This window comes from Perissodus microlepis, chromosome 12 (assembly GCF_051167445.1).
Source record: "Perissodus microlepis isolate ML-2025 ecotype Zambia chromosome 12, ASM5116744v1, whole genome shotgun sequence".
Lineage (NCBI taxonomy): Eukaryota > Metazoa > Chordata > Actinopteri > Cichliformes > Cichlidae > Perissodus > Perissodus microlepis.
This window is the reverse complement of record NC_140472.1, coordinates 12454418-12482205: the sequence shown is the minus strand read 5'-3', so window position 1 is coordinate 12482205 and position 27788 is coordinate 12454418. Positions and strand designations below refer to the sequence as shown.

Sequence of the window (27788 nt, the reverse complement as noted above, 5' to 3'; positions counted from 1 at the left end):
CCCGTGATAAAGCAAACCCGTACATTGCTACGAATCACTTTACAGCGCTCGAAGAAGCACAAAGAGGATGTTTTGCAAATGCAAAGCTCCCGTCTTCCTTCAATAATATGCTTGCTGGGTGTTTACCACTTGTGTTTTGCATGCACAAGACCATTGGCCCTTACCTGGAGCTCTCATGCAAATAAATCTCGATCACCGAACGGTTGGATGTGCCGGGAGGGATGGACCGAGGGGAACAAAGGCATTTGCATCATAGTCTGGTGCTGGTCGGCCACAGTGTATTTGTAACTCGCTGACCACCACAGTATGACTCAACCGCGAGGCCGACATTTAACAGATCAGACAAAGGAGGTGATGTGGGAATAAGCGAGAGTTAGATAATCAGAAAGGGATAGTGAGTTGTTTGTGAACAAAGAGGGTCAGTGCAGCCAGGAGATGAGAGTGAAGAGTCACTGAAACCTACTCAAATCTTGCACACTTTTTTACACAGTGTAGGTGTAGAAAATAGCACATATTCAGAGCGCTCGGCTCTGCTCACGCTCGTGCTCTTAACATCACATTCTGTTGCAGATGTTATTGCATATATGCCAGATGCACAGTGTGACAGTCAGGATGTGGTTTCAGCTGGTTGTCCACAGCACATCTAACTTCATGTTTGGAGTGAGATTGTAAGTGGAGGTGTTCAAGACCTCAGAGATGATGTGTGTGCACGTGTGTGTGTGTCAGGCACTAGATGTTAATGGCTTGGGTTCTTTTGAGTGTCAGCACTTTGTGCGTATAACCTCAAATCTAAGCAGGGTTGTTTTCGAAGGTGTGGATGGATGGGCCCTGCAGGATTGCCACGAGTTGATTAAATTGAGCATGAGGACAACACTAGAGAGAGGTCACAGTAGTGACATTGTGCGTGCACACACACACACACACACACAGAGATGTTTGGGATTCGGGTAACCCCCTGGTGTTACGCCAGACGGTTGACGTTTCATCTCTGACCTTCTTTTTGCTTTACTTGACATGCCTTGATGATGTCAGAGCTCCTAAGCATGAGCATAAATAAAGGGTGGCGACCACACTGCCCACATGGAACAAATTAGACTGACAAGTTCCTGTGTGCAGCAAATCCACGCCACAGCACATATTTCAGCTCGTGTGTAAGTGACAGACCACATAAGAGTGAGAACGCTTTAATAGCGAAAGAAATAAACAGACGGCCGTGAACAAGATGGTTTATGGAGGATATTTCCGAGCATATTCATACTTTTAAGAGCCAAGTTTTGTTAAACAGGAACCTAGAGTTACAAATCTGGACGTAAAACGAAACATGTGAATGTTTTTCTCTTCTTCAAAACATGATTTCAAAAACTTAGCACTTGCTTTCATCTTTGTATATCTAATACTGTTGTAAACTTTGCTCAAATCCTGCCAGAACATTTCGTAAAGCTGTGTAACAGCAACGTGTCAGACAATTTTTTTAACCTCTGTTAGGCTGTGCTTTCTTGAGCCCACAGACAAAAGAGGCCAAAGGGCACTAAGGCTAAACAGAACTTTATTTGTTGTTGTTACATTCAGATGAGGAATAATTGATTCGTTATATTTGCATGTTTGTGGGAGTGTTTGGGTGTGCTCTGTGTTCTGGTCTTTGCACCACACGGGCCTCGAATGTTACAGTGGGACAAATTATAAATATGCTTTCGAGCAGCTTTATTTGCAGTGATGAATGAGAGAAATCGAGGGGTTATAAAAATAACGTGAACAGCGTGACAAGAGACCACACGTAGAAAAGCCCAAAAAGGAGGCAAACCACTAATCTATAGCACTGTTCTATTTTTATGGCCAAGGAGCTGTAGACGTCCTTAAAAAAAGTCCTAAAACAAAAGGGGGTTGATAGACTTGAAACAGCAAATGAGGTCAGTGATTGGCTGGCAGCAAACTTGGTGACAGTGATGTGATGATGACAGGAAATCTTCAGCAGTGTGTCAGAAGAAAAGGGAAAAAGATACTGGATCACAGGGAAGCAGCAGAAGAGCAGAAGGTGATGCCAGGAGTTCCAAAAAGCAGGAAAGGGGGGGAGGCAGGGAGGGAGAGAGAATGAAAAATAAATAGGCTTGGAGAGCAATGAGAGGCAAAGAAAACAGGACACAGAAAGAAAAAGAAGGAACTGCATTATTTGTGGTTGTCTCAGCATTGTGTAGAAGTTGAATGCCTGGGTGGAGCACCCATGTTTGGTACAATTATTTGACATGGCGTTGACCCTTCACAGGAAATTTATGCCATTTGGTTGGACGCTTGTATCCACAAATGCCTCACACTAGCACAAGTGCATACATTTTTAGCATGGCGTCCCTCCCATGGGCAATGACCTTCATTCGCTGTATTCTTTTGCCTTTTTGGCAGATGTCATGTTTTCATTAAAGGAGATTCAAAAACTGGAGCACACAGCAACGCACTGGATTTTTGTGTGGGGAGCATAAGTTTACATATGAACTGTTTACAGAAGCGATCAAATAAGGAAGTGCGCCTGTTTATAGCATAGTTTCGTCTACAGTAATGTTAATGAGGCGCAGGTGCTCGAAGTTAATGATTGTCTTTGGGGATATTTTTATTCGGGTTATTAATACATTCATGCTTCGTGTTTGTCTTTGGTGATACGAGTATCATTCTGAATATGTGAGCTTTGCTGACGTAGGGTCCCTTATCTTTAACACCCCTCCTCCTAAAAAGAAAAATACTGCAGTTCTAATAAGAGTCAGTACAACCCAGTAAAACTTTTTATGACTCAAATATGTAAGAAGTGGATTGAAATACTTTTGTATACTTTGCTGTGAAATCATCTGTTCAAAAATGTTATGTCAGCTTGTAATGATGGAAATTATCTCTAATTAAATCCCTTTGTGCCTGTATAATGTATGGTTATGGCTGGCTGTTGCAATGTAATCCTGAAAGTATGACACATGAGGGTCATACTTGGTAAGTGAATAATAAGCATAAGTGTGTAAAATGAGGCTTTTGTACTATGTGGGCAAAATAACCCGTACCATGCAAAAGTCTTGAGCCACCCCTCATTTCTTCATATTTTGTTGTAATTTTTTAAAAAGTGGAAACTGGTCTTAAGCAATAGTTCTCCAGGCTTTGTGAAGGTCTTTCAAAGTGTTTCTTTCAACATTGGCCAGTTTGTTAATCATTTTTAGTCCAGTCTTTGAGCCTGATGATTTTTCTTAAGCCACTTAACACTGACCTATGAATCATTCATGCTGTAAAATTGTACCTAACGCTGTTGTCCATACACACAACAGACAATTTAGCAAAGAACAAATCTGGAATTGAGTCTTTAGACTCTTTGTTATCAGCAGCCTGTCACAAAAACATATAATTTGTTCCCATTTCTTTAGTTCAATATGTGAAAAGTAAGTAAATTAAGTAAATACGTTTTTGTTTTTTTTAAATATTCATAGAGCACATTTTAAGATAAATATCACAAAGAGCTTCACAACAAAAAATAGTTAAAAGTTATCAAAGATTACACAGTCTGACAGGCATAAATTTTTCCACCAACAAAGTGGTTCCCAAAAACCTATGAGCTCAAAACTTCATATCTCAGCATGTTGTGCAGAGTGTCCTTAAAAACCTGAGGAAACCGGACAAGCGGAGGGGGAAAAAGTAGCAGGCTTCCAGCACGTGGAGAGTATCTGAAAGTCATGTGAAAAATTTGAGTAGACCTCATACAGGACCCGAGAGATGTATCTTGTCCCTCAGTTGATCCATCTAAAGGGCAAGAAGAATGGTACGGTAATTATATGCTGTGTTTCCGTATATATTTGCAAATGTTTCAGCAGATGACTGCATCTATTTCCTGTTTTCCCAGCAAAATGGAAAAGAACTGAGGCATGGATTAAGACTTTTGCACACTAATATAGAGCAGAACATCCATTCTGGGTGCAGGATATTTCAGTATCAGACATTGTAGCACACTTTTATGATCTTGCAGAGAGAGTGACAAAAACATGAATGAATGTATTCATGTATAAGATAATGTATTTGCTGTTAGATTAAATATTACATATAGTAAATATAGAGTAAACATTTCCTTAGTCAGTGATGTATGTATATATATGTATGTTCTGTCTATACCAACATTCATGTGTAACGTAATTCAGCAGTCAGCACTGCTATGGTTCACTTGTTTGACCGTTGGCTTACTTTATCTTAGTCAGTTTATGGCTTTCTGGGGAAGAAAGTTTCCCAGCTATGGTCTAATATCACACCAAAACATGCTAATTTGAGACTAATCTTCACCTTGTTGAGTGCAATTAAATTTTCTTGGCAAGTAAATCATATAATATTACAAAGGCAACAGTGAGACGCAGAACAGACTGCAGAGCAGGAGGAAAGGATGAGACAGTAATGCAGCAGGATTGATGGGAAAACTGCTAAAAGCTTTCACTCAGAGCCTCCACAATGACGTAGGGCCTCTCGCATTCCTGGGTTATTACTTAAAGATGTCTGCTTGTCATTGCTCTCAATGCCTCTCACATTGGGTGAGCTGCTTGCAGCAAATTTCCACTGCACAGAGCGGTTAAAGGAAATCCCTGTCATTTCATTAGAGCAGTCGTAACATATTAAGAAAAAATAACTTTGAGACGAACATGGTGTAAGGGCAAAGCGGGCTGCGGTAGAAGTACGAGGTTAAAAGTTGCGTTTAATCGCATCTGGTGGATACTGTGAGAAAACGCCAAAGGTGATTTAGACATGGCTTTGATGAATAACGGGAAAGCGGTCAAAGTTAAGAGGCAAAATAATCAGCTCCGTCGATGACTGCACAGTAAAATTTCTTCAGAAATCTAAGTAGGCGATGTAGATCTAAGTGGTTTTTGTTCGTGATGGCGTTACGTAGCTGCAGGAAGCTGATGCATGATTATTCAGTGCAGTGGAATCCAGTCTGGGTTCTGATGGGAACTGAGCCGGTCAGAATGGGCTTTCTGTCTGTGTGGACACAAAAACACACACACTCATATTAAACACACACACACACACACACTGTTCCACTTCCAGCGAAGCCACTCACATGAAAAGTGAGCAGGAAAGTCAGTGGAGAGAGGAGAGCGTTACCGAGGAAGTGAGACGTAATCTATGAATTATATATACACGCTGAGACTATGATTTCATTCAGGGGAGAGCCCACACACAACCCCCCTCTTCCCCCTCTCTTTTAGCCATTGGGCCTTCATTTTCTCCTCACTGACGAAAATAAATGTGGACAACTTTATTAATTTCTTTCAGTTGAATATTTTTACCTCTTGTTTTACCTGTCACCACAGGTGGAGGAGGGAAAAGGAAAGGAAGGAGCAAAAAATGGAAGGAGATCCTTCGTTTTCCCCATATAAGCCAGTGTACTGAACTGGGAAACAGCATCGGTACGTGTTTGTGCACTTCCTTCATCTAAAGAGAGTGTGTTTGACTGTTTGTTGGAAAGGCTGCGATTTAAAGTCTGTGTTCATTTTATGTTTTTTTTGTTTGTTTGTTTTTCTTTTGCAGACAGGGAATATTTCAGCATCTGTGAGAAACAGCCTATCGGACGACTTCTCTTCCGTCTTTTCTGCGAGACCAGACCGAAACTCCAGCGATGCATCCAGCTGCTGGATGCGATGGTAAACATGCACGCACACACGACTTACATCGACCTCTTTTTTATATTTGCATTAAAAATATCTTTTTTTTTTTTAAACTAAGGAATAGAAAAGTCAACCATCAACTCCTTGTGACAGATCACACCAACCCTCAAGCAGTGATTGTAACTGAACCTGATCGCAACAGGATTTCGGGCTGACGTGTACTTTTGTTGTTTTTGTCATCTTACCGCTCCACAGAGTGTCTTTGAAACACAATTTAAAGCTTTGACTTACACATCCAGTGTCATTGCATTGATACAGTTGGGATCTGAATTCCAACACTAGGATCCCACCTAGAAATATTTTTTTTTATACCCTTTTTTAAAATGTTAAGCATTAATACTGATAAACACAGAAAGGCTCCAGCTAGTTGGCAGGTTTGAACCCACAAGCACCTTGCTCGTGTAGCAGCAGTGCTTCCCCAGATCATAACACTGCTCCCCACAGGGTAGTATGGTAGGCACTAGGCATTATGGGTTCATCTCATCGTGATTTGCCCATCACATTGAATCATTCATCAGACCGTGTGACCTTTTTCCGTTACTCCGATCTTTCTGTCTATTTAGCCTCACTCATAAGTGGTTTTCTTTAGGCTACACAGTTGTTTAGTTCCAGTCCCTTGAGTTCAGTGAGCTTGTGGAAATACTTTTACTTTCACAGTCAGAAATAGCTGTGATTTTTGCTTTTGATTTGTTGTCATTTTATTTCACCAAAATTATCATGATTTTTTTTTTCCGACCACATTTCTTTCTATGAGATGATGGTTCACCAAGTTTTAATGAAACTTATTAAAACAGTTTTAGTAGTTACAGTTGTTAGTTGTTTTCTTTGCTAGATGCAGACCAATAATTTAGCCCTTCTGAGACAGTGTAACGTCTTTACCACGACCACGGAATACCATGTCTTCCAACAAGGCTGTTTAAGGAATGAGAAGCTACTCACTACAGCAGTTAGGGTTAAACAGCCTGTAGCCAGTTGTCCAATGGAGGGCTCTTACTTATTTGCCTAGTTAAATCCAAGTTTTGTTTGGTTGTTTTTTTCCCAGGCAGAAGCATGCATCATGACACCTACAGACGATGTTAATAATGATTTTGTTGTTTGAGTTTTCTAGGAGTGGAGTGCTTACTAGAGGGATTCTTAAACAGGAAGTTTTAAACTTTTCAAAAGTGTGAATTTGCACAGAACTGAATAAACAGCATAATGTAAAATGTTAGTGCGCTACGTTATTTCATGAAATTACATTTGAATAATCCACTCTGGCCCTCAAAAGTCAGTCTTGTGGAAGCTCATATTAGAGTAGAATAAGAAAAGTGTCTCTGCATTTCAGATCATTTTAGATTTGACAAACTAATCAGTCACATCCTTTTCATGGGTAAAGGTAAAACAAAGTTTTCAGAAACATAAACTACAAATGCACGGATTGCAATATCGTGAAGAAAGTGTGAAGAAATCATTGAACTTTACAATATAACCCAATCCACGGTCTGCTGCAGGATCATCTTAAACTGAAACAACTGAAAGTAAAGTTCTCTGCTACTGGACAGATGTACAAATAAACAAAAATCAGATGTTGTACATCCACCTTTACCTGATATATTTTACCTTACCAAACAAAAGCAGGTGCAACAAAACCAATGTCAGTTGCTTATATAATTCTCCAGTGTGTTTTTAACTTCACCAAATAACAGGAGAATGACCTTTTTCCCTTTTTCACTTGTCTCTATAATCTTCCCAGTAACTTCTTTAATCTTTTGCTCATGCTGAGGCTGCTAGCTTGTGGCTAGCTTTGAGCTCTGTATTGCTGGATAGCCATTTTTATTTTGTTAGCTTCTTTAAAATGTCCAAGCTCAGCTGGAAGATCAGAAGATCTCTATTAAACATGAAAGGATTTCAAAGGCATTATATTACATCTACTTTATAGGTGACGTTTTGAGAGAAGTAGTTTGCACTTCGACTTTATATCACCTTGTAATGACGATTTGTGCTTACAAATTGTCATTACAAGTAAATAATCACCTATAATTTTTAATTCATCTTTCAGCCCAAAAAATCAATGGTTATTTCTGGTCGCCACCCTTTATTTATTTTCTTTTGCATGGAATTAAAGGCTCATCTAAAAAAAAAGACTAAAAATGTTAAGTTGTACAGGTCCCTTTTATTGTAACCTGCGTGTGATCAGTTATGTAATGGGCAGCGTGTTCTCGGATGCGAGTATCTGGAGTAAAAAAAAATTGTGTTTATTGCTGGATAAATGCAGTCCTGGAAACACACTCATCAACTTTTTAGTGTACTCACTTTGATTAGAGCGCAGGCTGCAAAAACGCCGGTGTTGCTGGGTCACACAGCAAGAGGACACAATTAAATGGAGTAGTGATTATTCAACCATCCAGATCCCCAATCTATCCAGCTTTTTGCCTCCTACCACCCCATGTCCACGTCTAGACAAAATACCTCCCACATGACACATTTAAGTCTTTATCTATCTATGCCCAGAATATCTTAGCGGATATGTGACGGGCAGAAAGGACGCATTGTTTCCCTCGCCAGCCCCTTCCAGTCCCAGCGCACCCCCGTCTCTCCACTTTTCTGCCCACTTTTAACCGCCCGGCCCTAAAAGTGACCATCACCCCCTCCATGCCACCCCCACTCTGTGTAGGGGGAAAGCACTTACACTCAAGCCAAGCATGTGTTGGAGCTAATTCTACAGTCCATGTGACAAACTCAGCTTTATGCACCCCATTTGACAATTACTCAGGTCTGAGGGTGTTTACAACCAGGCAGGTGGTTGCATTACAAGTGATTAAACAACATTGCAGTCCATTGCTGGTATGAGGTTTACTAGACAGTGTTATTGTGTAATCTAGTGTGCAGTAATTAGTGTGATCTACAATTTACAGTAATTGTTGTTCTTTTATGTATGCAGGGTTTTTTTTTAAACGTGTAAGCCATGTGAAAGTATCAGCACGGCGGTTCAAAAGGAGGAGGGAGTGTTTGTGCATGTGTTTTTTCGGTGTGTGCAACTTAAGTGGTTCCAATGGTTCCTCTTACATCATGAGAAGGTGTTTGTATGTGTTGGATCTACTCTGCTTCCAAAAGGTTAAGGAGGCGTCTTCTTTCCCCTTTGGCTGAACCCCCCTCCCCCCTTTTCCTGCTCCTCCAGCAAGCGGTGGGAGTCAGACAGCTCATTTACTGTGTGTGTGTGTTTCTCTGAAACCTCTGATAACAAAGCCTCAGTTAATCAACACTTGGCAGCAATCACAGCGCTCTCTCTTGTTCTCTGTGACTTTTAGTCATAATCTTACATGTTTATGTACAGTGTTGGCTTCTTCGTGTTTCATTCTGTAGTGTCTGTGATGCTGTGGTTTTTTAAAGCCAGTTTTTTCCTTAAGCTTCGAGCTCATGTGTGCTTCTGCGGTGCATATCATATATACGTTGATGTGTGTTGTAGTGGAAAGCTAGTGACGCTGGTGTGACACACTGTGACACTGCAGGACCTCAAGGAATCCCACCGTGTTTACTGTGTGGTTGCCAGGCAACACAGGGCCATGTTGGAAAAAGCCCACTAATAGAAACAGCCATGCCAGCGTGCCGCATGGATGCCATGTTGCCCTCCCCCTCCCGTTTTTGAGAGGTTAAAAGTGCCGGCTTCCAAATCCGTCAGCGAGCTTTTCATGTCACTGCCCCTGCGAGAAGTCCAGTTTGTCCGCCGCGTAACGACCCAACCTGTTAGTGTCATCAGCTGCATGTGTGCAAACACGGAGCCAAGAGCAGCATATGTTTATGTGAGAGTGACAGTGAAACACAGATATACAGAGAGTGAGAGGTGTGTGTTTCTGTAACCGCACAGCAGCTGTTTCGTCTTTCAAAGGAAAAAAGCAGGAAGAATTCGAGAGACATTTGGGTTTTTTGGGGGGGGGCTTTTTTTTATTCCACTATTGGAGTTATGCATCCAGTTTGAATGCCTTCTAGTCCGAGTTCTAAATCATCGTCAGTGTAATTTAAAAGGATTTTAGTAACATGTCATTTATCACAGCTGACTTTCTCTGGTTGAAAGATTATAAAACACTTTAGTTGTGTTTAGTTTTTCTATTATCATCATTTCCTCCTGCACTTGTTTAAGGGGAAATTTATTTCCTTGTTTTAAACAAATCTCCTGTGCAGATTATAGATCTCGTCGATGTAAATTTGGGATTTGGGATGCTTGAGATAAAAACCGGTTTGACTTGGCTTGACTGGAAGGGAGAAGTTATTATTTTCATTCCAATAAATTCTGTTATTCAACAACTGCAAAAGAATAGTGGGTGTCTTCCAAGTCCACTGGGACTTTGTGGTTAATAAAACATGTAGTCATGGTTTGCTGCTACAGAAAGTCAACAATCAAGCTGTTACAAATGTCAGTGAAGTAATTAATAAAAGGTCAGATTGAAAGACAGTTTCACAACACCCCAGCCAATAAATCATTGCATTACTAAATGCTGTCTGTTGTTGTAGATTTGAGATCTATAGAAGTCTAAAGAAATGTTTCACAACTTCACAACAAACTAAAGATCATCTTTTACATCTGAACTTTGAAATTAGCCAATAATTGATCAAGTGATGTAAATGCCACTGTTTATAGTTTAGAAAATGTTCATTAAATAAGTTGCCTTGTTTGAAATTGGCACTGATAAATAACTACTTGTCCTTGGATCAAAGACTGCAGACGATCAAGTGCACGTTAATACAGGGAGTGCAGAATTATTAGGCAAGTTGTATTTTTGAGGAATAATTTTATTATTGAACAACAACCATGTTCTCAATGAACCCACAAAACTCATTAATATCAAAGCTGAATGTTTTTGGAAGTAGTTTTTAGTTTTAGCTATTTTAGGGGGATATCTGTGTGTGCAGGTGACTATTACTGTGCATAATTATTAGGCAACTTAACAAAAAACAAATATATACCCATTTCAATGATTTATTTTTACCAGTGAAACAAATATAACATCTCCACATTCACAAATATACATTTCTGACATTCAAAAACAAAACAAAAACAAATCAGCGACCAATATAGCCACCTTTCTTTGCAAGGACACTCAAAAGCCTGCCATCCATGGATTCTGTCAGTGTTTTGATCTGTTCACCATTTTGATCTGTTCACCATCAACATTGCGTGCAGCAGTAACCACATCCTCCCAGACACTGTTCAGAGAGGTGTACTGTTTTCCCTCCTTGTAAATCTCACATTTGATGATGGACCACAGGTTCTCAATGGGGTTCAGATCAGGTGAACAAGGAGGCCATGTCATTAGTTTTTCTTCTTTTATACCCTTTCTTGCCAGCCACGCTGTGGAGTACTTGGACGCGTGTGATGGAGCATTGTCCTGCATGAAAATCATGTTTTTCTTGAAGGATGCAGACTTCTTCCTGTACCACTGCTTGAAGAAGGTGTCTTCCAGAAACTGGCAGTAGGACTGGGAGTTGAGCTTGACTCCATCCTCAACCCGAAAAGGCCCCACAAGCTCATCTTTGATGATACCAGCCCAAACCAGTACTCCACCTCCACCTTGCTGGCGTCTGAGTCGGACTGGAGCTCTCTGCCCTTTACCAATCCAGCCACGGGCCCATCCATCTGGCCCATCAAGACTCACTCTCATTTCATCAGTCCATAAAACCTTAGAAAAATCAGTCTTGAGATATTTCTTGGCCCAGTCTTGACGTTTCAGCTTGTGTGTCTTGTTCAGTGGTGGTCGTCTTTCAGCCTTTCTTACCTTGGCCATGTCTCTGAGTATTGCACACCTTGTGCTTTTGGGCACTCCAGTGATGTTGCAGCTCTGAAATATGGCCAAACTGGTGGCAAGTGGCATCTTGGCAACTGCACGCTTGACTTTTCTCAGTTCATGGGCAGTTATTTTGCGCCTTGGTTTTTCCACACGCTTCTTGCGACCCTGTTGACTATTTTGAATGAAACGCTTGATTGTTCGATGATCACGCTTCAGAAGCTTTGCAATTTTGAGACTGCTGCATCCCTCTGCAAGATATCTCACTATTTTTGACTTTTCTGAGCCTGTCAAGTCCTTCTTTTGACCCATTTTGCCAAAGGAAAGGACGTTGCCTAATAATTATGCACACCTGATATACGGTGTTGATGTCATTAGACCACACCCCTTCTCATTACAGAGATGCACATCACCTAATATGCTTAATTGGTAGTAGGCTTTCGAGCCTATACAGCTTGGAGTAAGACAACATGCATGCAGAGGATGGTGTGGACAAAATACTCATTTGCCTAATAATTCTGCACTCCCTGTACTTTTGTCACATCTATAAAAGTATGTAACACAAATCTATAACAGGAGTTTTGTTAACAACACTGAGTTGTTCTCTTGTTTAGGAAGACTATGAGGTAACACCTGATGAAAAAAGAAAAAGCAGAGGGTGCCAGATCATCAAGGCCTTTCTATCAGAAAATGTAAGTTTCCTCATTTGATGCATTTTAAAAATTTTCGAGCCTTCTTTTTTTTCACACTTTGCTTCAAAAGAAAACTTTGTAAGCAGATGGCAGAATTAAAGTTCGCCAAGATGCCTGCATGGGTTTAGTAATCAAGTGTACGCATTAAAAAGTCAATGTATTGTTACTTCATCGTCAATTAGATCAGGCGTTTATGTATGGGCTCAAAATGTGGTCATAAATATTTTGTACTTGTAAAAAAGATTTGTGTGTGCGTAAAAAAGATTTGTGTGTGGACTTAGAAAAAAAAAACCCTGCAAGTTACAAGTACGAATTTTGACCCTATTTTTCTTCCTTTCATCTGATTGGTCAATGTCATGTCAATCACAAATGTAACAATCCAATCAGAGAACAGATGGGTTTGGCTGTCGGAGGGGCGCTTTTTTTGAACTGCAGGTCTTTGAAGGGAATAAATGCCCTTTTACATGCCAACCCAGCGTTTTCCTTCATCACCACGAAGGAAAACAGTCTGTGGTCGTCCGAGTTTGGTGATTTTTTGTGTCACAGGTCTACGTGTTTAATATAGGGACTTCCACAGCCTTTTCAACAGCGCTGCGGACCGCGGGGTGGGGGCGGGCAGTGTTTTGGAAATGACAGTCTTCATTACAAAGCTTTCTTCGTTATGAATTAGCATACATGTTTTTATTGAACATTTGAAGAACCAGCAAAAAAAACAGAAACTCTTGTAGAGGACATAAAGTCAGAGATAGAAAAGACAAGGAGCAGGTGCATCTAGTACAGGTAGAGCTGCTGCAAAAACCCACAGAGCCCAGCAGCCAGCGTAACAAATTCTGGATCCTTTGCTTTTAGTTAGCAGTTAGCATTAGCAGCACATCCTGCGTCTGATGTGAAAGGACTTTTATGCTGCGCACTGTGACTCACAGCAATGGTCCTGGGTCAGCCCTGACTTTGTGTTAAACTAATCCTAAAGTAATAATGGTATTTCTAACCACTGATATACCACAACTTTTTCCTTTCAACAGCTACTGAAAGTTAGGGGACCTAGCTGCTATCGGATATTTATATAGAGATCCTCCAGCTTCAAACTGTATCACCCTTCAAGGACCTGCAGTTCAAAAAAGCGCCCCTCCGACAGCCAAACCCATCTGTTCTCTGATTGGATTGTTACATTTGTGATTGACATGACATTGACCAATCAGATGAAAGGAAGAAAAATAGGGTCAAAATTCGTACTTGTAACTTGCAGGGTTTTTTTTTTTTAAGTCCACACACAAATCTTTTTTACGCACACACAAATCTTTTTTACGCACACACAAATCTTTTTTACACATACAAATCTTTTTTACAAGTACAAAATATTTATGACCACATTTTGAGCCCATATTTATGTTACCTCTTTAATTTGTAGTGTGTGTAATAAAGAGTGACGCATTCCTGTATGTGTGCTACTGTTTACATGTGTTGATGTAGTCACCTCAGCGTGTAGACATAGCGGAGGTTTTTGCAGACCAGTGCAGAGAGAACCTCGAGCTGAGTCCATGTAAGGAGATCTTCAGCAACTGCCGCAAGTGAGTTCCTCATTCATTCACGCTCACCTGTTTGCAGGACTCTCTCTAATTTGTCTCTGCCTTGTCTCTGCATTTTCATCCCACAACGTGCGTTTTGGTAACTGATTTTTTTATTTTATTTTTTTGCGCTGCACCAGGGCTGTCCATGACTACCTGAGTGGAGCTCCGTTTGCAGACTACCAGAACAGCATGTACTTTGACCGCTTTCTACAGTGGAAGATGCTGGAGAGGTTGGCTGGGTTTTGTTTGCTTATATCCATTTCTCATCTGTGTAAAAAAAAAAACAAAAACGCATTGAAATTCTGAATGCAGACATTTATAAAATGTAATTTAGTAGTTGTAGTCAGGGATATGAATGTGGGGAATAATCAGTAATCAAGATAATATGGATTACATATCATTTATTTGTAAAATGACTAGGAAAGATCACTGTCCTATAAATACAGCAAGGTTAAAATTAAAGTCGAGATAAAAGTTGATGTGTATGACGGTAAATAAGCTCACATTCATTCAGTGCTTCTTTTGTCTGATTATTTTTGGCGTGGAGTTTGACCGTTTTAAAACAAAAATTAGCCGCTGTCTGTTCTCCAGATCACGTTGTGGTAAAGATTCAGTGAGTCAAAGAAACAACCTAAAAAGAGACAAACATAGACTCCAGCAACATGTAAATAAGGAAAAACCCAACATAAGTAAAGTCCGCATTATGCAAAGTCTGTATTGACTATAACTGTGATATTTGCAAACGAAATATCATTATTATTTTAGTAATGGACATTTGATAGTCTGGGAAATAACTGTGTCATCACCTCTCATGGACTTTGTATTTTTGCAGCAACCATTCGGGAAAAGTTGGGATCCTGTGTAAAATCTAAATAAAACAAAATGATTAGCAAATCCCATGAATCCATAATTTATTCACAATAGAACACAGAAATTATATCAAATAATGAAAAACTCTAACTGAATGTAACTGAAAAATTATTGGCTCCTTTTGATGTTGATGTAGTTGGGACAGGGCCGTGTTCACCACTGTGTGGCACCACCTCTTCTTTTAACAACAGCCTGTAGAGCAGCTGCTGGACTTTTTAGAGAGGAATATTGTCTGATGAGGGAACAGCATCATCAAAAAAATGAACCTCTGCCTATATATACTTACTGAGAAACTGATGCTCTTTTTATACCCAATCATATTACTGGCCTGTTGCCACGTCACCTAATTAGTTGCAAAATATGTTGCTGCAGTAAAATTGAAAACGAGCTCCATTTTTTTTTTTTTCTCCATTTTAACCATCAAATAGGTTTTCTGTGTTCTGTTGTGAATAAAACATGGCTTTATCCGAATTCCAAATGGCGGCATTTTGTTTTTATTTACATTTTGCACAAAATCCCAACCTTTTGGGTTTTGGGGTTGTTATTTTTTTTCTTTAAAGTCATTTCACAATGAATAAAATGAGACATGAATTGAATACAATGATATTGCAATAATATTATATCTAGAACTTTCTGTGATAATCATGAAATGAAAGTCAGATGTCATGACAGCCCCAACAACCATAATTTAAAAAGTTAAGAAGGTATAATTTTCCAGATAAGAAATGACTTGGATAGAATTACACCTCATTCTAAACAGTATAATATTTTATGCAGATGGCATGTAAATAAACAGCAGTTGGAAGCAAACAGCAGGCTTTCGGAGCAGCCTTGATTGTAGCCGTATCTGGAAAGTGAAATTATGTACAAGAGGTTCCATCATCAATACAGGAAACAGACTCAGGATGGTATTGAGTTCTGCACATAATGCCTGTCTTAATCAATACTATGAACATCTCTTAATGGGTTTTGCTGTGCCTGTGTTTTGCCAGGCAACCAATCACTAAGGACACGTTCAGACAGTACCGAGTGCTGGGAAAGGGGGGATTTGGAGAGGTGAGAGACCCGGAGATAAATTTTGATGTTGACATTAAAAGTATTGCCATTTCACAGTGAAATGTGAGATAACACGGTGTCTTTAATCCTCAGGTATGTGCCTGCCAGGTTCGAGCAACAGGGAAGATGTACGCCTGCAAGAAGCTTGAGAAGAAGAGGATAAAGAAGAGGAAAGGAGAGTCCATGGCTCTCAACGAGAAGCAGATTTTGGAGAAAGTCAACAGTAGATTTGTCGTAAGTAGAAAATTAAGAGGAATAAAGTGCAGCATTGATGCCTTGCGGCTTCTGCATGAGTGTTCTTGTCTTCAACCAGGTGAGCTTAGCGTACGCGTACGAGACCAAAGACGCCCTGTGTCTGGTGCTGACCATCATGAACGGCGGCGACCTGAAGTTTCACATCTACAACATGGGCACGCCTGGCTTCGACAAAGACAGGGTCCAGTTTTACGCTGCTCAAATTTGCTGCGGTCTCGAACATTTGCACAGGGAATCGATCGTCTACAGGTAAATGTCACACAGTCTTAAATGCATTTTAAGGTGTAATTCAGTCAGAGGAGAAAAGCCTTTGAATGTTAATGTTTTTTTAAAAATTTTGTTTAATAATGTGTGTTGTGAACTGATACTTTATGCTTTAACACACTTGCATGCTGTGTCATCTTTAGGGATTTGAAACCTGAGAATATCCTATTAGATGACAACGGTGAGTCTTGAAGTTTCAGCAGTTCTTATTCGTAAATATTGCGATGCAGCATTTTGCATGTTAAATTGCACATTTACCTTATGATAAATTACAGCCAGCTAGTTGTGCACAAAGATCCTGTCAGGTACATGTGGATAACATCAGCAGTTCTACCTCACCTCACCTCACTAACACTCTGTGTTGCAGGACACATTCGCATTTCTGACTTGGGGCTGGCTATCAAAGTGCCTGATGGAGAACTCATTAGAGGCAGAGTGGGGACAGTAGGCTACATGGGTAAGAAGCACTGTAGTCAACATTTTTAAAGGAGAAGGGTAAAATGTGCAAGTTTCATTAAGTTTCTCCCTTGGGTCTACAGCTCCGGAGGTGATAAATAACGAAAAGTACGCCATGAGTCCTGACTGGTGGGGACTGGGCTGCCTCATTTACGAGATGACCGCTGGGCGATCGCCCTTCCGCGCCCGCAAAGAGCGAGTGAAACGGGAGGAAGTGGAGAGGAGGGTGCAGGACGAAGAGGAGGAGTACAACGACAAGTTTACAGAGGACGCCAAGGCCATCTGTAGAATGGTGAGGCTTGATGGAGAGATGTTTGTATAGCGAGAGATGAATGATGAACAATTGAGTGATTCATCTCTGCTTCTACTTCACCCAGCTGCTCACCAAAGACCCTAAGCAGAGGCTGGGGTGCAAGGCGGATGGAGCAGCAGGCGTCAAGGCCCACTCGTTCTTCAAAAACATCAACTTCAAGAGGATGGAGGCTGGAATGGTGGAGCCTCCCTTTGTGCCTGATGTGAGTTGTTGATATTGTTCTGCACTGGAGGTTTAAATCAAACTCACTGCTAAAACCAAGTATCCTTACTGACACTTCCTGCGTCAGTAAGGACATTTTTTAAGTTTGTTATATCAGTGGAAATATTCAAAAATAGCCAGCATAAAAAATAAAATAAAAAATCAGAAACAGCAAGCAAAATTCCATGATGATAAATTATCTATTAAGATAAACTTGTTTTCTGTTTTTCCCTTCAACCCAATCTTTTTCATGGTCATTGCCCTCTCTCAGCCTCGGGCAGTGTACTGTAAGGATGTTTTGGACATAGAGCAGTTCTCCACAGTCAAGGGAGTCAATTTGGACCAAACAGACAATGACTTCTACTCCAAATTCTCTACAGGCAGCGTTTCCATCCCGTGGCAGAATGAGGTAAGCGCGTTCATGTCATACGGCATTTTAAACGCTCAGTGCGCTTCTCGTAACTTGCTGGGAAAGCTCACAAGTTTTCCTCTTTCTGCTTCTTATTCTCATCTTATCCAGATGATAGAAACCGAGTGTTTCAGAGATTTGAATGTGTTTGGGCCACATGGGATGAGATCTCCAGATTTGGACTGGAACCAGCCGCCAGAGCCACCTCGACGCAGCCTGCTGGACAGGATCTTCAGGAGGCATGTAAGTGAACGGACAGGCGCATTTGGAAAGCAGGCAAAGCCAATTTCGATTAACCCACGCAAATCTATCTCTCTTTTTCTGCCGCAGCACCCAGAGGTGTCTATTTCCAACAGCCGTGTGCAGTCTTCCAGCGTAAACTCTGTGGACTCCATGTCCAACTCTGCCCCCTAGTGGCATCGTGGCTGTGTGGGCGCCCCACACACACAAACACAGAACACACACACACACACACACACACACACACACACACACACCGTGCAAAGGGAAGGAGCTACCGAGGGCTTCCCTCCTGCTGACTGGTCCACTGCTGGGGCCTGAGCAGCAGCCGGAGACAGCCGGTCTAAAAAGCCTTGATGGTCAGTCCATTTGGTGGGAGGGAGGGAGGGGTGGGATGGGGAGGGGGGATGACCATGCCCTAATGTCCTGGGCATTTGAAGTAGGATGGTCAGTGTTGCAGAGACTTTTGGAAATATTTAGACAAACCTTACCTACCCTCAGGATTGTTGGACTGTAGAACAGAGCCACTGATAGTGATGAAATTAAACAAAAAAAAAAAAGGATAGAAAACAAGCTAATATTCAGGGGATCCACTGTATAATAAAGACCACCACAGGGAATCGAAGATGGGGTCTTGGTGAATTTTTAGTTTATTTGTTTATTTGTTTTTCCAGACAAAAAAAGAAGAAAAGATTATATTTTTTTCCAGTCACTTTCAGTCGTGTACTGTCTTTCTGGCCTGTATCTCGTACTGATATCTCTCCATCTATCGGCAGCCCCCCCCGCCTCCCCAGGCGTCGCCATCTGCACAACTTTAACATGTTTTTTCTTTCTGCATTTCACTTGCTATACCTCAGATCACTCCTAAACATTCAGAACACATCACCTCAACAACCTCAACACATAAATGTACATTGCCTTGCGTACACTCAGGCCAAAGATTACGGTTTAGTTTTGTGATACTGTTGTCATTGTTGAATTTTTGGGTTTTATTGAAGGTTTTTTGTTTAGTGTTTTTTGTTTTTTTTTGTTTTTTTTGTTTTTTTTTTTGTTTTTTTTAGCCGTTGTTTGAAACAACTGGAGGATCAGAATGCGTGATCCCTTTTCGACACTTTTTTTTTTCTCTAAATATGAGCCTGCAGACATATCATACCGCTTAAAGCACACATACATGCATACAGTACATACACAATCAGATCGACGCGCACCCTCAGAATTGTGAGACTCGTGTTGTGTTTTCATTGCATGGACAAGTGTAAGTATGGACAGCTATATCCCTTTCGCTTTTGCATACCTCATTCCACTGATGTTACCATCATATACACGCAGACGCCCCCCCCCCCTCCCTCGGTTTACAGTGTCACTTTATAGTTGAGATTATGTGGAGTTTGACAAACTAATTAACTTGCTGTACAGAAACAGAACTCTACTTCTTTTTCTTTTTTTTTTTCTTTTTGTTGTTTTTGTTTTGTTCGGTTTTGCTCAGATTTTCTGCACAGTCCCCACAGAGTGGAGAGGAACACATGCACTCAGCCTGACCAAGTTGCACAATTTCAAATAATGTCATGCTGTTTTGTTACCAAATGAAAATGTTTTACCTCTGATCATTAAGGCACATTATTGTCGTGATATTGTCACATGACATTTGTTTTTCTACATCCAAAACTAAAGTGTTCTTGTTCTCCCTATGCCTTTTTGTTTGTCCATGTAAAAGATACTGCTGCATAGACATTTGCTGTTCAGGTTATGTTATGTTTTAGCCCTCTTACACCTACCCTCAACACGCTCTTCAAAAATGCCTCACAAATCTAAAGGGTCTTCCTCTTGATACCCTGTGTCTTCGATTACAGTTGGACACACAGCTATGTGAAAGGTTTGCCTTTTGATATTTTTTTTTCCCTTAATGAGTCCAGTTCAGTCATGCTAGAGCCAGGAGGAGGAGAGGGAGACACCAGAGGATCTCCGCGCATAGAAGTGGCCTTCTCGCAGCAGCACCGCCAGTTAAAAGAGTTCAGGCTCTTGTTAATTTAAGAATGTAGTATTTTCCCTGTTTGAGGTAGTGAAAGCTGGTCCATGCAATACTTTTTAATCGTCCTTACCAATCTCACACAAGCCTTTTTTTTTTCCCCTCTGCGTACTTGATATGAAGAAAAAAATCTGAATCAGACTGAAGTGCCTCCTTGTTAGCATGAGCTCTCAGACAATGCCCACACAAATATCAGCACTTTGTTTATTCTCTGACTGTCATGCTCTGTTTGCTTCGCTGGGGGAACGTGTCAACACCAATACACACAAACTCACATGGTTTGTTGGAAGTGAAGGGAAGGAGGAGCAAAAGGATGGAGAGGAGTGAATCAATGAGGGAATTTTCCTTCTTAAATGTGATATACAGCAAAGTGCTGAGTGCATGTGAAAGCCAAACCCACTGTGTCCTTCAAGTCCCAATAAACTCTGTATTATAGTTTGAATACTCTACAGTTTGTCTATTTATTTCCCTGCCTGCTCTGTGCTGGTTGCAAAGACTTTTTCTTTTTGTGACATATACTGCATTCGTACAACTTTACTATGCTGTAAGAATGTTGTCATTTAGGGCACCAGTGTCAAATATAAGGCCAGGGGTCAGAATCAGCCAGGCGAAGACTCCAAACCTGGTCAACTGGACACTTCTGGAAAGTAGTGCATAGATTTTTAACTTTTATAGCTTTAGTGCGTTATTAAGACTGCCCAGCGCAGTAATTAACTAACAGGTAAACAATCAAATACTGGGAAAGTTCTTGTTTTTTCTTCCACTATTTGTGAGTCTACAGTAAATAAACAAAAATATTAAATATAATAAAGACTGTAATTTTATGCTTTCATCGTGTAGTTTCAATGGTCTGGCCCCCCTTAAGATAAAAGCAGCTGTATGAGCTTGACAACCCTGATTGAGGTTTGTTTTTAATGTTTCCTTTACAAACAGATGATCTGCAATATTGCATTCCCATAGTGTAATATTTTACAGGCAAATAAATGCAGCGAATCATTGTGCAGTAACTAAGTTCTCATAGGCCATGTAGATGTTTAAATGTGAGTACAAAATGAAGGGGCAAAATGTGTAAAAATATATTTTGTAAACCATTATGAGGCCTCATCCATAGCCAGAGTTTGTGTTTTTAAGTGCGTACATTGTGTTAATATCACTCTATCATAGCTTCATTTCCTTGTGGATGCCTCCATTTTCCACTGTGGAGGCATTTTGGCTCAATCTTTAAAGAATTGCTTCAGTTCACTGAGGTTTGCAGGCAACTGTTTATACACAGCTCTCTTGAGATCTCAGTAGGTAGAGTGGTCGGGGGTTTGAATCCACTGAACGGCTACCCTGAGGTACCCCTGAGCAAGGTACCATCCCTACACACTACGGTGTTCTTCCCTCTGAAAAAACAAGACAAAAGCATACTTGTTTAATCTTTCTCTAATTGTACTGTAATAAACCTTCATTTTTAACATGCTTACTCAGGACTGCAGAGTCTTAGATGTAGCCTTGTAACATACTTTGTGATACCCAGCTAATCAAGTTTATTGATTTGCAGCACCTGGCTGTTACTTTCCCTCTTAATTCCTATAGAAGCACTGAGTAAGTAAGGTTTATTTATATGACACTTTAGAAGAACAAAATTCAAGTTAAAATAGCATAAAGAGATTAAACTAAATAAAAGCAAGTAATAATGATAAACAATGTTCTATGAAAACTTTATTTTTTCCAAGACTATTAGGGGAATAACTGTACATCCAGTACATGTCACATATTTATGTTATTCACCACTTTGGTCCTGATTTTATTCAGTATTGTGAATTCACAAGAACAGAAATGTAATGCTGGAGGTTGAGTAATGAGCACAACATCTTTTCGCATAGCCTTTTATGTATCTCACATACCTTTATTTATGCAGAAGTATTCAATCCATATGATATGAAAGTTAAAGAAAAGGAAGAAAAAATTGTCCTAGTGTCAAGTCAAACAAATGTTGAGGATATTAAGCCGAAATGTTAAAACTGCATTACATCTCATCAGTTAGTAATGACTCCCTGTTCCAGGATCAAAAGCTAGAGCACTGGGGCGATCGTGCCAGTTGCCAGTTCGTCTTGTAATCGGAAGGTTGCCGGTTCGAGCCCCGGCTCGGACAGTCTTGGTCGTTGTATCCTTGGGCAAGACACTTCACCTGTTGCCTACTGGTGGTGGTCAGAGGGCCCGGTGGCACCAGTGTCCAGCAGGCTTGCCTCTGTCAGTGCATCCCAGGGCAGCTGTGGCTACAATGTAGCTTGCCATCACCAGTGTGTGAATGACTGAATGTAGTGTAAAGCGCTTTGGGGTCCTTAGGGACTAAGTAAAGCGCTATACAAATACAGGCCATTTACCATTTCACTTACAGAAATGTACCTTCGTTTAAGACATAGAGTCTTAACCTTTACCAGCCTAGAATCTGCACTGTGTCCACTGTGGCTCAGAAATGGTTAAGACACTAGGAGTGTGTGTTCCCATGGTAAATAAAAGAAGTCACCCTGCAGAAGGCCAAAGGGACTGATAGATGATTCCTGTCATCAAGCCAGAGGGACACGAGGTTGTAGGTTAAGGCTCTTTTTTGGTAATTTATTTATTCGATAGTGGTGATTTTTTTAGGGGGTTTTTTCTGCATGCATTCCTGTTCACTAATCAGATGACCTGCAACTCACTTGACAGCTTTCTGTTCCCGTGACTCTGAGCATGTGCTTGACGTGCGGGGCCCACTGAGGCAATATTTCTGTTAGATAGCCAGGGTTTTTCTTGGAAGAAGCAAGCAAGGTTCACAAAACATGTGAGCAGCTTGATAAAATATGTTTTTCACAGATGGTGGTGCAGCATCTGATGATTAACCAAGCCTTCAGGAAGAACTTTCAAGAAAAGTGTGATGTAATGGGCAGGCGGCAAAAGATTCATAGTGAAGTTTGGTTGCTTGCATTAAAATTTTATTGCTCTCTTATTATTGTTTAATCCTAAAGTATGTTATACAAAGTCAGTTTTCCTAGTATAAGGAACGCTTCTGTACGTCTGTTTTGTATGAGCTGTTGTCAGAATATCGGCCGTGGTAAATACTGTAAATGTAAAAAAGATGTTTAAGGATGTTCAGTTCTCAGCAGCAAATTGTTATTCATACTTCCTGTCAGTTTGCACTTGAACAAAACAAAACATTTTGACTCTCTCCCTGTTTCTTCACAGTCAAAACACTCAGAATATGCATTTTTGGCAGAATCACCCACAGTTACGTACTTCCTTCGACCTTAGGGTTACTTTTTGCTCCGGATAACTACAGCTCAGTGCATAGATGTGCTTTTAATGCTTGCTTTTTGCACATATTGTTGCAAAATCAACCATTTTTGTTCTTAAAAGTTGTTTTTTTTTTTTTTATCTTTTGCCCTAACGTAAATAAAAATTCCCAAAGGGAAATCATTTAATATGTAACGTAGAGTGTGAAGAAACACAGGGCCGTGGCCTGTGCATCTTCCTTTCATTTGCTCACTGATAAGGAACAATGCTGCCCCACATGGTGACATAGCTAAATGTGGGATAAACGTTTTCTGTAGAAAAAAATATGCAACAATAAATCCTAAAAACCTTAAAAAGATTCTCAGAAATAGCCACTGAGACAGTTTATGAAAATCCACCCTATTTATCCATAGCTGAAACCTTTGCAGTTAAGGTCTCTGAGACTTCAAACACGAGCAAAACCCTTTACAGCAGATGTCTTACGAACATTGTCCATTTAAAGCCATCTTCAAACACATTTTGCTGTTGTTTTTGTTAAAGGGAGCCCAAAGTCTCCAAGCACAACATTAAAGTTAATGTCTGATCATTTCACTCACTTATATTTCCAAGTACCATTCAGGGTTCAGTCATACTGGGAGAAGAAACAAGCCTAACTGAATGGAAAATTTTTGCCCTCAAATTCCAGAGAGTGTTTAGCATGTAATGGGCCATGAAGGGATGCATGAGTCACTCAGGGTCTCTCGCACTGACCTCTCTTTTGGGTGTTTTCATTGCTGACGAAAGGCTGTTTTTTTCCCAGTGTCACCACTGATATACTAATGTCTGCGTCTGTGTGGGGCATTCTTGTTGCGTGCACGATGCAACCTTGGTGGCATGGCCATTTGTACAGTGAAATGTGTGTGTGTTTATCTACACAGTGATAGCAAGGCGGCCTTGTGGGCAGTGCTCCTATATATATGGACCCAGGAGCTGGGCCATTTAGAACATTCACAGCTCAGAGAGAGTTTGAATCTCTGCAATCTTCTTGCCTTTATACAGTTTTTTCTCAGCGCTCTTCGAAACTGAAAATGCTGCCTGCTACTTTTAAACTGTGTGCTGGCATCTCCTATCGGCACATGAGGAATATGACAGGTGAGTGAACGAATCCACAAATTCGTCCACAAATTCCAAGTTGCAGTCTACATGCCAGCCTGATGAGTAAAGAAAAAATGAAGACAGATGTTGTTCGATAATCCTTCTGGAAGTTCTGGTACAGTGACGGAGTATTTTCTGTCTGCGCTTTCCAGGTTTGAGGAAGAATGCCATGGTGGCCATTCATCATGAGCTGTACAGGCTGGCAGGTCCAGGCCCCAGTAACTGGATCAGCCAAGTCCACCGTCGAAGCTCTCTTCTCAGTGAGTTGTTGTGATTGTTTCAGTCACTGTAATGCGAAAAGAAAAGGTCATGCATGATCAGATTTTTTTAATCATAGAATAAGACATAAACAGGTATAATTCGGATAATTGCAATTTGGTTTTAAGGTTCTCAGATTGAAGAAGAGGGTTACAATGAGGAGGAGATGTCTTATTTGAAACAAGGTGAAGATGCACTGCAAAAGGCCATCAGAATCCTCAGCGAGCAGGACGGCTGGACCACTGAAACTGTTGCTGTGCGTGCATACATTATTGGCATCAAAGTCAAGCGTTTTTGTATTAGCTCCGCTATGAAACTTTACATTTTAACACTTCTCGTCCCCATTCCCTCTCTTCTGCAGGCGAATGGAGACAAGGTCCTGAGCAAAGTGCTACCTGATGTCGGAAAGGTGTTCAAGCTAGAAGTGATGCTGGAGCAACATCCTGATGATCTTTACAAAGAGCTAGTTGGAAATATGGAGCAAATGGGGGAGTGGAACCCAAATGTGAAAGAAGTCAAAGTAAGAAAGTTGAAAAATTAATGGTTATTGCTTCTTTTATTCTGCTATTTTAAAAGCGTACACTTACAACATGTTACACAAATATATCCAGAAATGTTAATTAATGATGCTTTACTTCGGAATTCTCCAGATTCTCCAAAAGATCGGCCAGGACACGATGATCACCCATGAGGTATCCGCAGAGACCCCCGGCAATGTGGTGGGACCCAGGGACTTTGTCAGTGTCCGATGTGCCAAGCGGCGAGGCTCCACCTGCTTCCTGGCAGGAATGTCCACTCAGCACCCAAAAATGCCTGAGCAGAGGGGTGTTGTCAGGTAAGCAATGGGGAGCCATCAGTCCGGGGCATTACTTTATGGATGCACAGACTGTTTGCGTGCAGATTATTTTAAAGTGACACTGTCTGTTAATCATTACATTTCTCAGAGCGGAAAACGGGCCAACCTGCATAGTTATGAAGCCCTGCGCTGAAGACCCAAATAAGACCAAATTCACCTGGTTACTAAGTATAGATCTAAAGGTATGAATGATCAAGTTTGCATCTTCCCTTTCACTGGTATTAGATTTGTGTAAAAGCGTCATTTGATTCAAACTGACACTGGTTTTGTCTCTGTTATTGGCAGGGCTGGATCCCAAAGACAATCATAAACAAAGTGCTCGCTCAGACGCAGGTGGACTTTGCCAGCCACCTCAGGCAAAGGATGGCTAACAATGTTTCCGTGGAGATGTCTCCTGCCTGGTGACACTGGATGTCTATTGAGCTTTGGCACCAGAGACGTGGCAGAAAAGTAGCCTCTGCTCATTTACAAAAGAAAAAACCCAAAACAAAACTCATATTTATCTGCTTAAACTGCTGCAGTCGGTAAATGTGTGTTTTTCTTTCCCTAAAAAATAGAAAATCTGCCATGATTGTCTCTAACACCAGTCTTACAGACTGTGTGCTTTCATTGTTTTTAATCAGGTTAGGAATCGTCGCCTTTGGCTTTTAGTGTCTCAGGTCCCTGTTTGGGTGTTTTAAAACAACTAGGCTAAAATCCTTCAGAGAGATTCAGTCTCAAACAAGTGCCCTGTAAATATAATGCTACTGATTAAAGGCAGGCGACAGTCATATAATAAAATTGTGGGGGTTTTAGAGCACATAATAACACCTTTAAGAGTTCTGATCACAAAGTGAAGACTAAACTGCAAAGTGAAGACAAACTGAATGCCATTTAAAATGTATATCCAGCACCACTATAAACTGCAATGTTGGGTTTGTGGATTACTGATCTTAAGAGTCTGGGTTGGACCTTTCACCTGTGGCTCCAGGTGAAAGGTCTACAACTCCAGGGAATTTGTGCCTCTTCCCAGGATCGTTTGCTTGTTAGATTAATCTTAATATTAATATACAGGCTATACAACATTGGATGTGCCACAGCTATCTTAACCGAAGAGCCATTTGACTGCTAACAACAGCAACTGAACTTAACAAGAAGCTTATGGTCCAAATCCGATTATGAAGTGAAATGTAACACATGCAAAGATTAAAATCTCCACTTCTCCAGTTAGTGGATTTTGGCTCCGGTGTTGTTCACTCCTTGTTGTTTTCTTTTCTAAATTTGATCAGGCCAAGCTTGGAGAATTTATCTGTTGAATTTGAAAAGTCACAGAGATTGGAATTCTCTTTTGGGAAAACACGATTTAGTCATTTCCCCTTGAACAGAATGTTTTAAGTCTGATTCAGGTACTCATCAGCAAGCATGTAAAAAAATAAATATTAAAACAATTTAAAAATGTAAAAGGAAATAGAAAAATAATAATCATGTCACAATTTCACTGGCCTCAACGACTCCCCGTCCTGGTAAGACCTTCTGCAAAAGTCAGTGTATGCTTTCTGACATATTCATACATCATCATCATCATCATCATCATCCCACTTTGGCAGAAAACAGTCATTTATTGCCCGTGCCTCTGCTGCGAAATTGCACTTTTATTTCATTGTTTTATTTATTGATATTTTGCAGATGTATTTGGCTATGAGCTATTGTAACATAAAGCGGTGTTGAATAAATGACAGCAGCATCATTGGTGTGTGTGTTTTTGTGCTTTTTATTATGCTGTTGATGAATGATTTCTCTGCTCTTTCCTGTTGGGAAAAAACAGATAACATTAAACACTTTAAGTGCCATTTGCTTGACTTTTTTATTTGATCACAGAGATTTTTAAAAAATGACAGAAATTCAAATCCCAGTGACGGAAAAAACACACACAAGTAAAACACCAAGCTCAGCATGAAACTAAAACTCCTCTTTTAAATAGCACAGCAATAATGATAAGAATTATTCCTCTTTGACGGGGAGGCGATGGATGGATTTAGAGGCTCTTTTTAAACCCGTGATGAATGTAGCTCATGAAAAATGTCTTCCTATCCCTTGATGAGTTTTCAGGCTGAGCGTTTGCCAGAACGAGCAGGTGTTTGGCCACTCCGAAATGTAAGGAGTCCAGCAGCTAGCAGTCCTATGCGAGCCAGCAGCACATTCCCCAAGATCAAGTAACAGTGGATTTCAGCCCAAACAGGAAATATCTCCTCCATTACTGCCAGTTGTGTAACATTTTGCCTATTCTGTGTAGTTTTAGTTGATCCAAAATGTTTTGTAACTGCTCATTTTCTTGGCAGGGCAGTTGCAGAGTATAGGTCTGACTTCCCATTTCTAATAATAAATATATTAACCTGTGCTACTCGGGATGATGCGGTTATGTCATGCCACTAAAGCCTTAGTCGAGAGTGTGAGGTCAAATGGGAGCCATTTTCAAATTCCCCCATAGGGCTTTTTGAGAAATCCAGGGGTCCAGTTTGGTTGCATAT

At 40.6% G+C, this 27788-nt stretch overlaps 2 protein-coding genes across 2 annotated transcripts in view; both read left to right on the top strand.

The window, feature by feature from the left end:
* Positions 1-20220, top strand: part of grk5l (G protein-coupled receptor kinase 5 like) — a 32432-nt gene extending 12212 nt beyond the window's left edge. Inside the window, exons 2-16 of the mRNA XM_084945361.1 lie at positions 5316-5411; positions 5533-5645; positions 12043-12120; positions 13591-13688; positions 13826-13918; positions 15551-15614; positions 15708-15848; positions 15928-16118; positions 16277-16314; positions 16501-16590; positions 16673-16881; positions 16967-17104; positions 17375-17512; positions 17624-17755; positions 17843-20220. Coding sequence (XP_084801487.1) covers positions 5316-5411; positions 5533-5645; positions 12043-12120; positions 13591-13688; positions 13826-13918; positions 15551-15614; positions 15708-15848; positions 15928-16118; positions 16277-16314; positions 16501-16590; positions 16673-16881; positions 16967-17104; positions 17375-17512; positions 17624-17755; positions 17843-17926 — 1703 coding nt within the window. The 3' untranslated portion in view covers positions 17927-20220. The remainder of the gene's footprint in view (positions 1-5315; positions 5412-5532; positions 5646-12042; positions 12121-13590; positions 13689-13825; positions 13919-15550; positions 15615-15707; positions 15849-15927; positions 16119-16276; positions 16315-16500; positions 16591-16672; positions 16882-16966; positions 17105-17374; positions 17513-17623; positions 17756-17842) is intronic.
* Positions 20221-20316: 96 nt separating this feature from the next.
* star (steroidogenic acute regulatory protein) lies at positions 20317-27110 on the top strand. Its single transcript, XM_084945362.1, has 7 exons — positions 20317-24164; positions 24320-24427; positions 24554-24681; positions 24787-24945; positions 25076-25260; positions 25370-25463; positions 25567-27110. Exons 1-7 carry the CDS (start codon positions 23990-23992, stop codon positions 25684-25686), a joined length of 969 nt encoding a protein of 322 aa, XP_084801488.1. The 5' UTR covers positions 20317-23989; the 3' UTR covers positions 25687-27110.
* Positions 27111-27788: the final 678 nt, after the last annotated feature.

Excerpts from the sequence above, each read along its gene's own strand:
- star (XM_084945362.1), top strand. The coding sequence starts at position 23,990 with ATGGACCCAGGAGCTGGGCCATTTAGAACATTCACAGCTCAGAGAGAG. Across the intron at positions 24,165-24,319 it reads GCACATGAGGAATATGACAG|GTTTGAGGAAGAATGCCATG; the intron begins GTGAGTGAACGA and ends TGCGCTTTCCAG. Across the intron at positions 24,946-25,075 it reads CAAATGTGAAAGAAGTCAAA|ATTCTCCAAAAGATCGGCCA; the intron begins GTAAGAAAGTTG and ends GGAATTCTCCAG.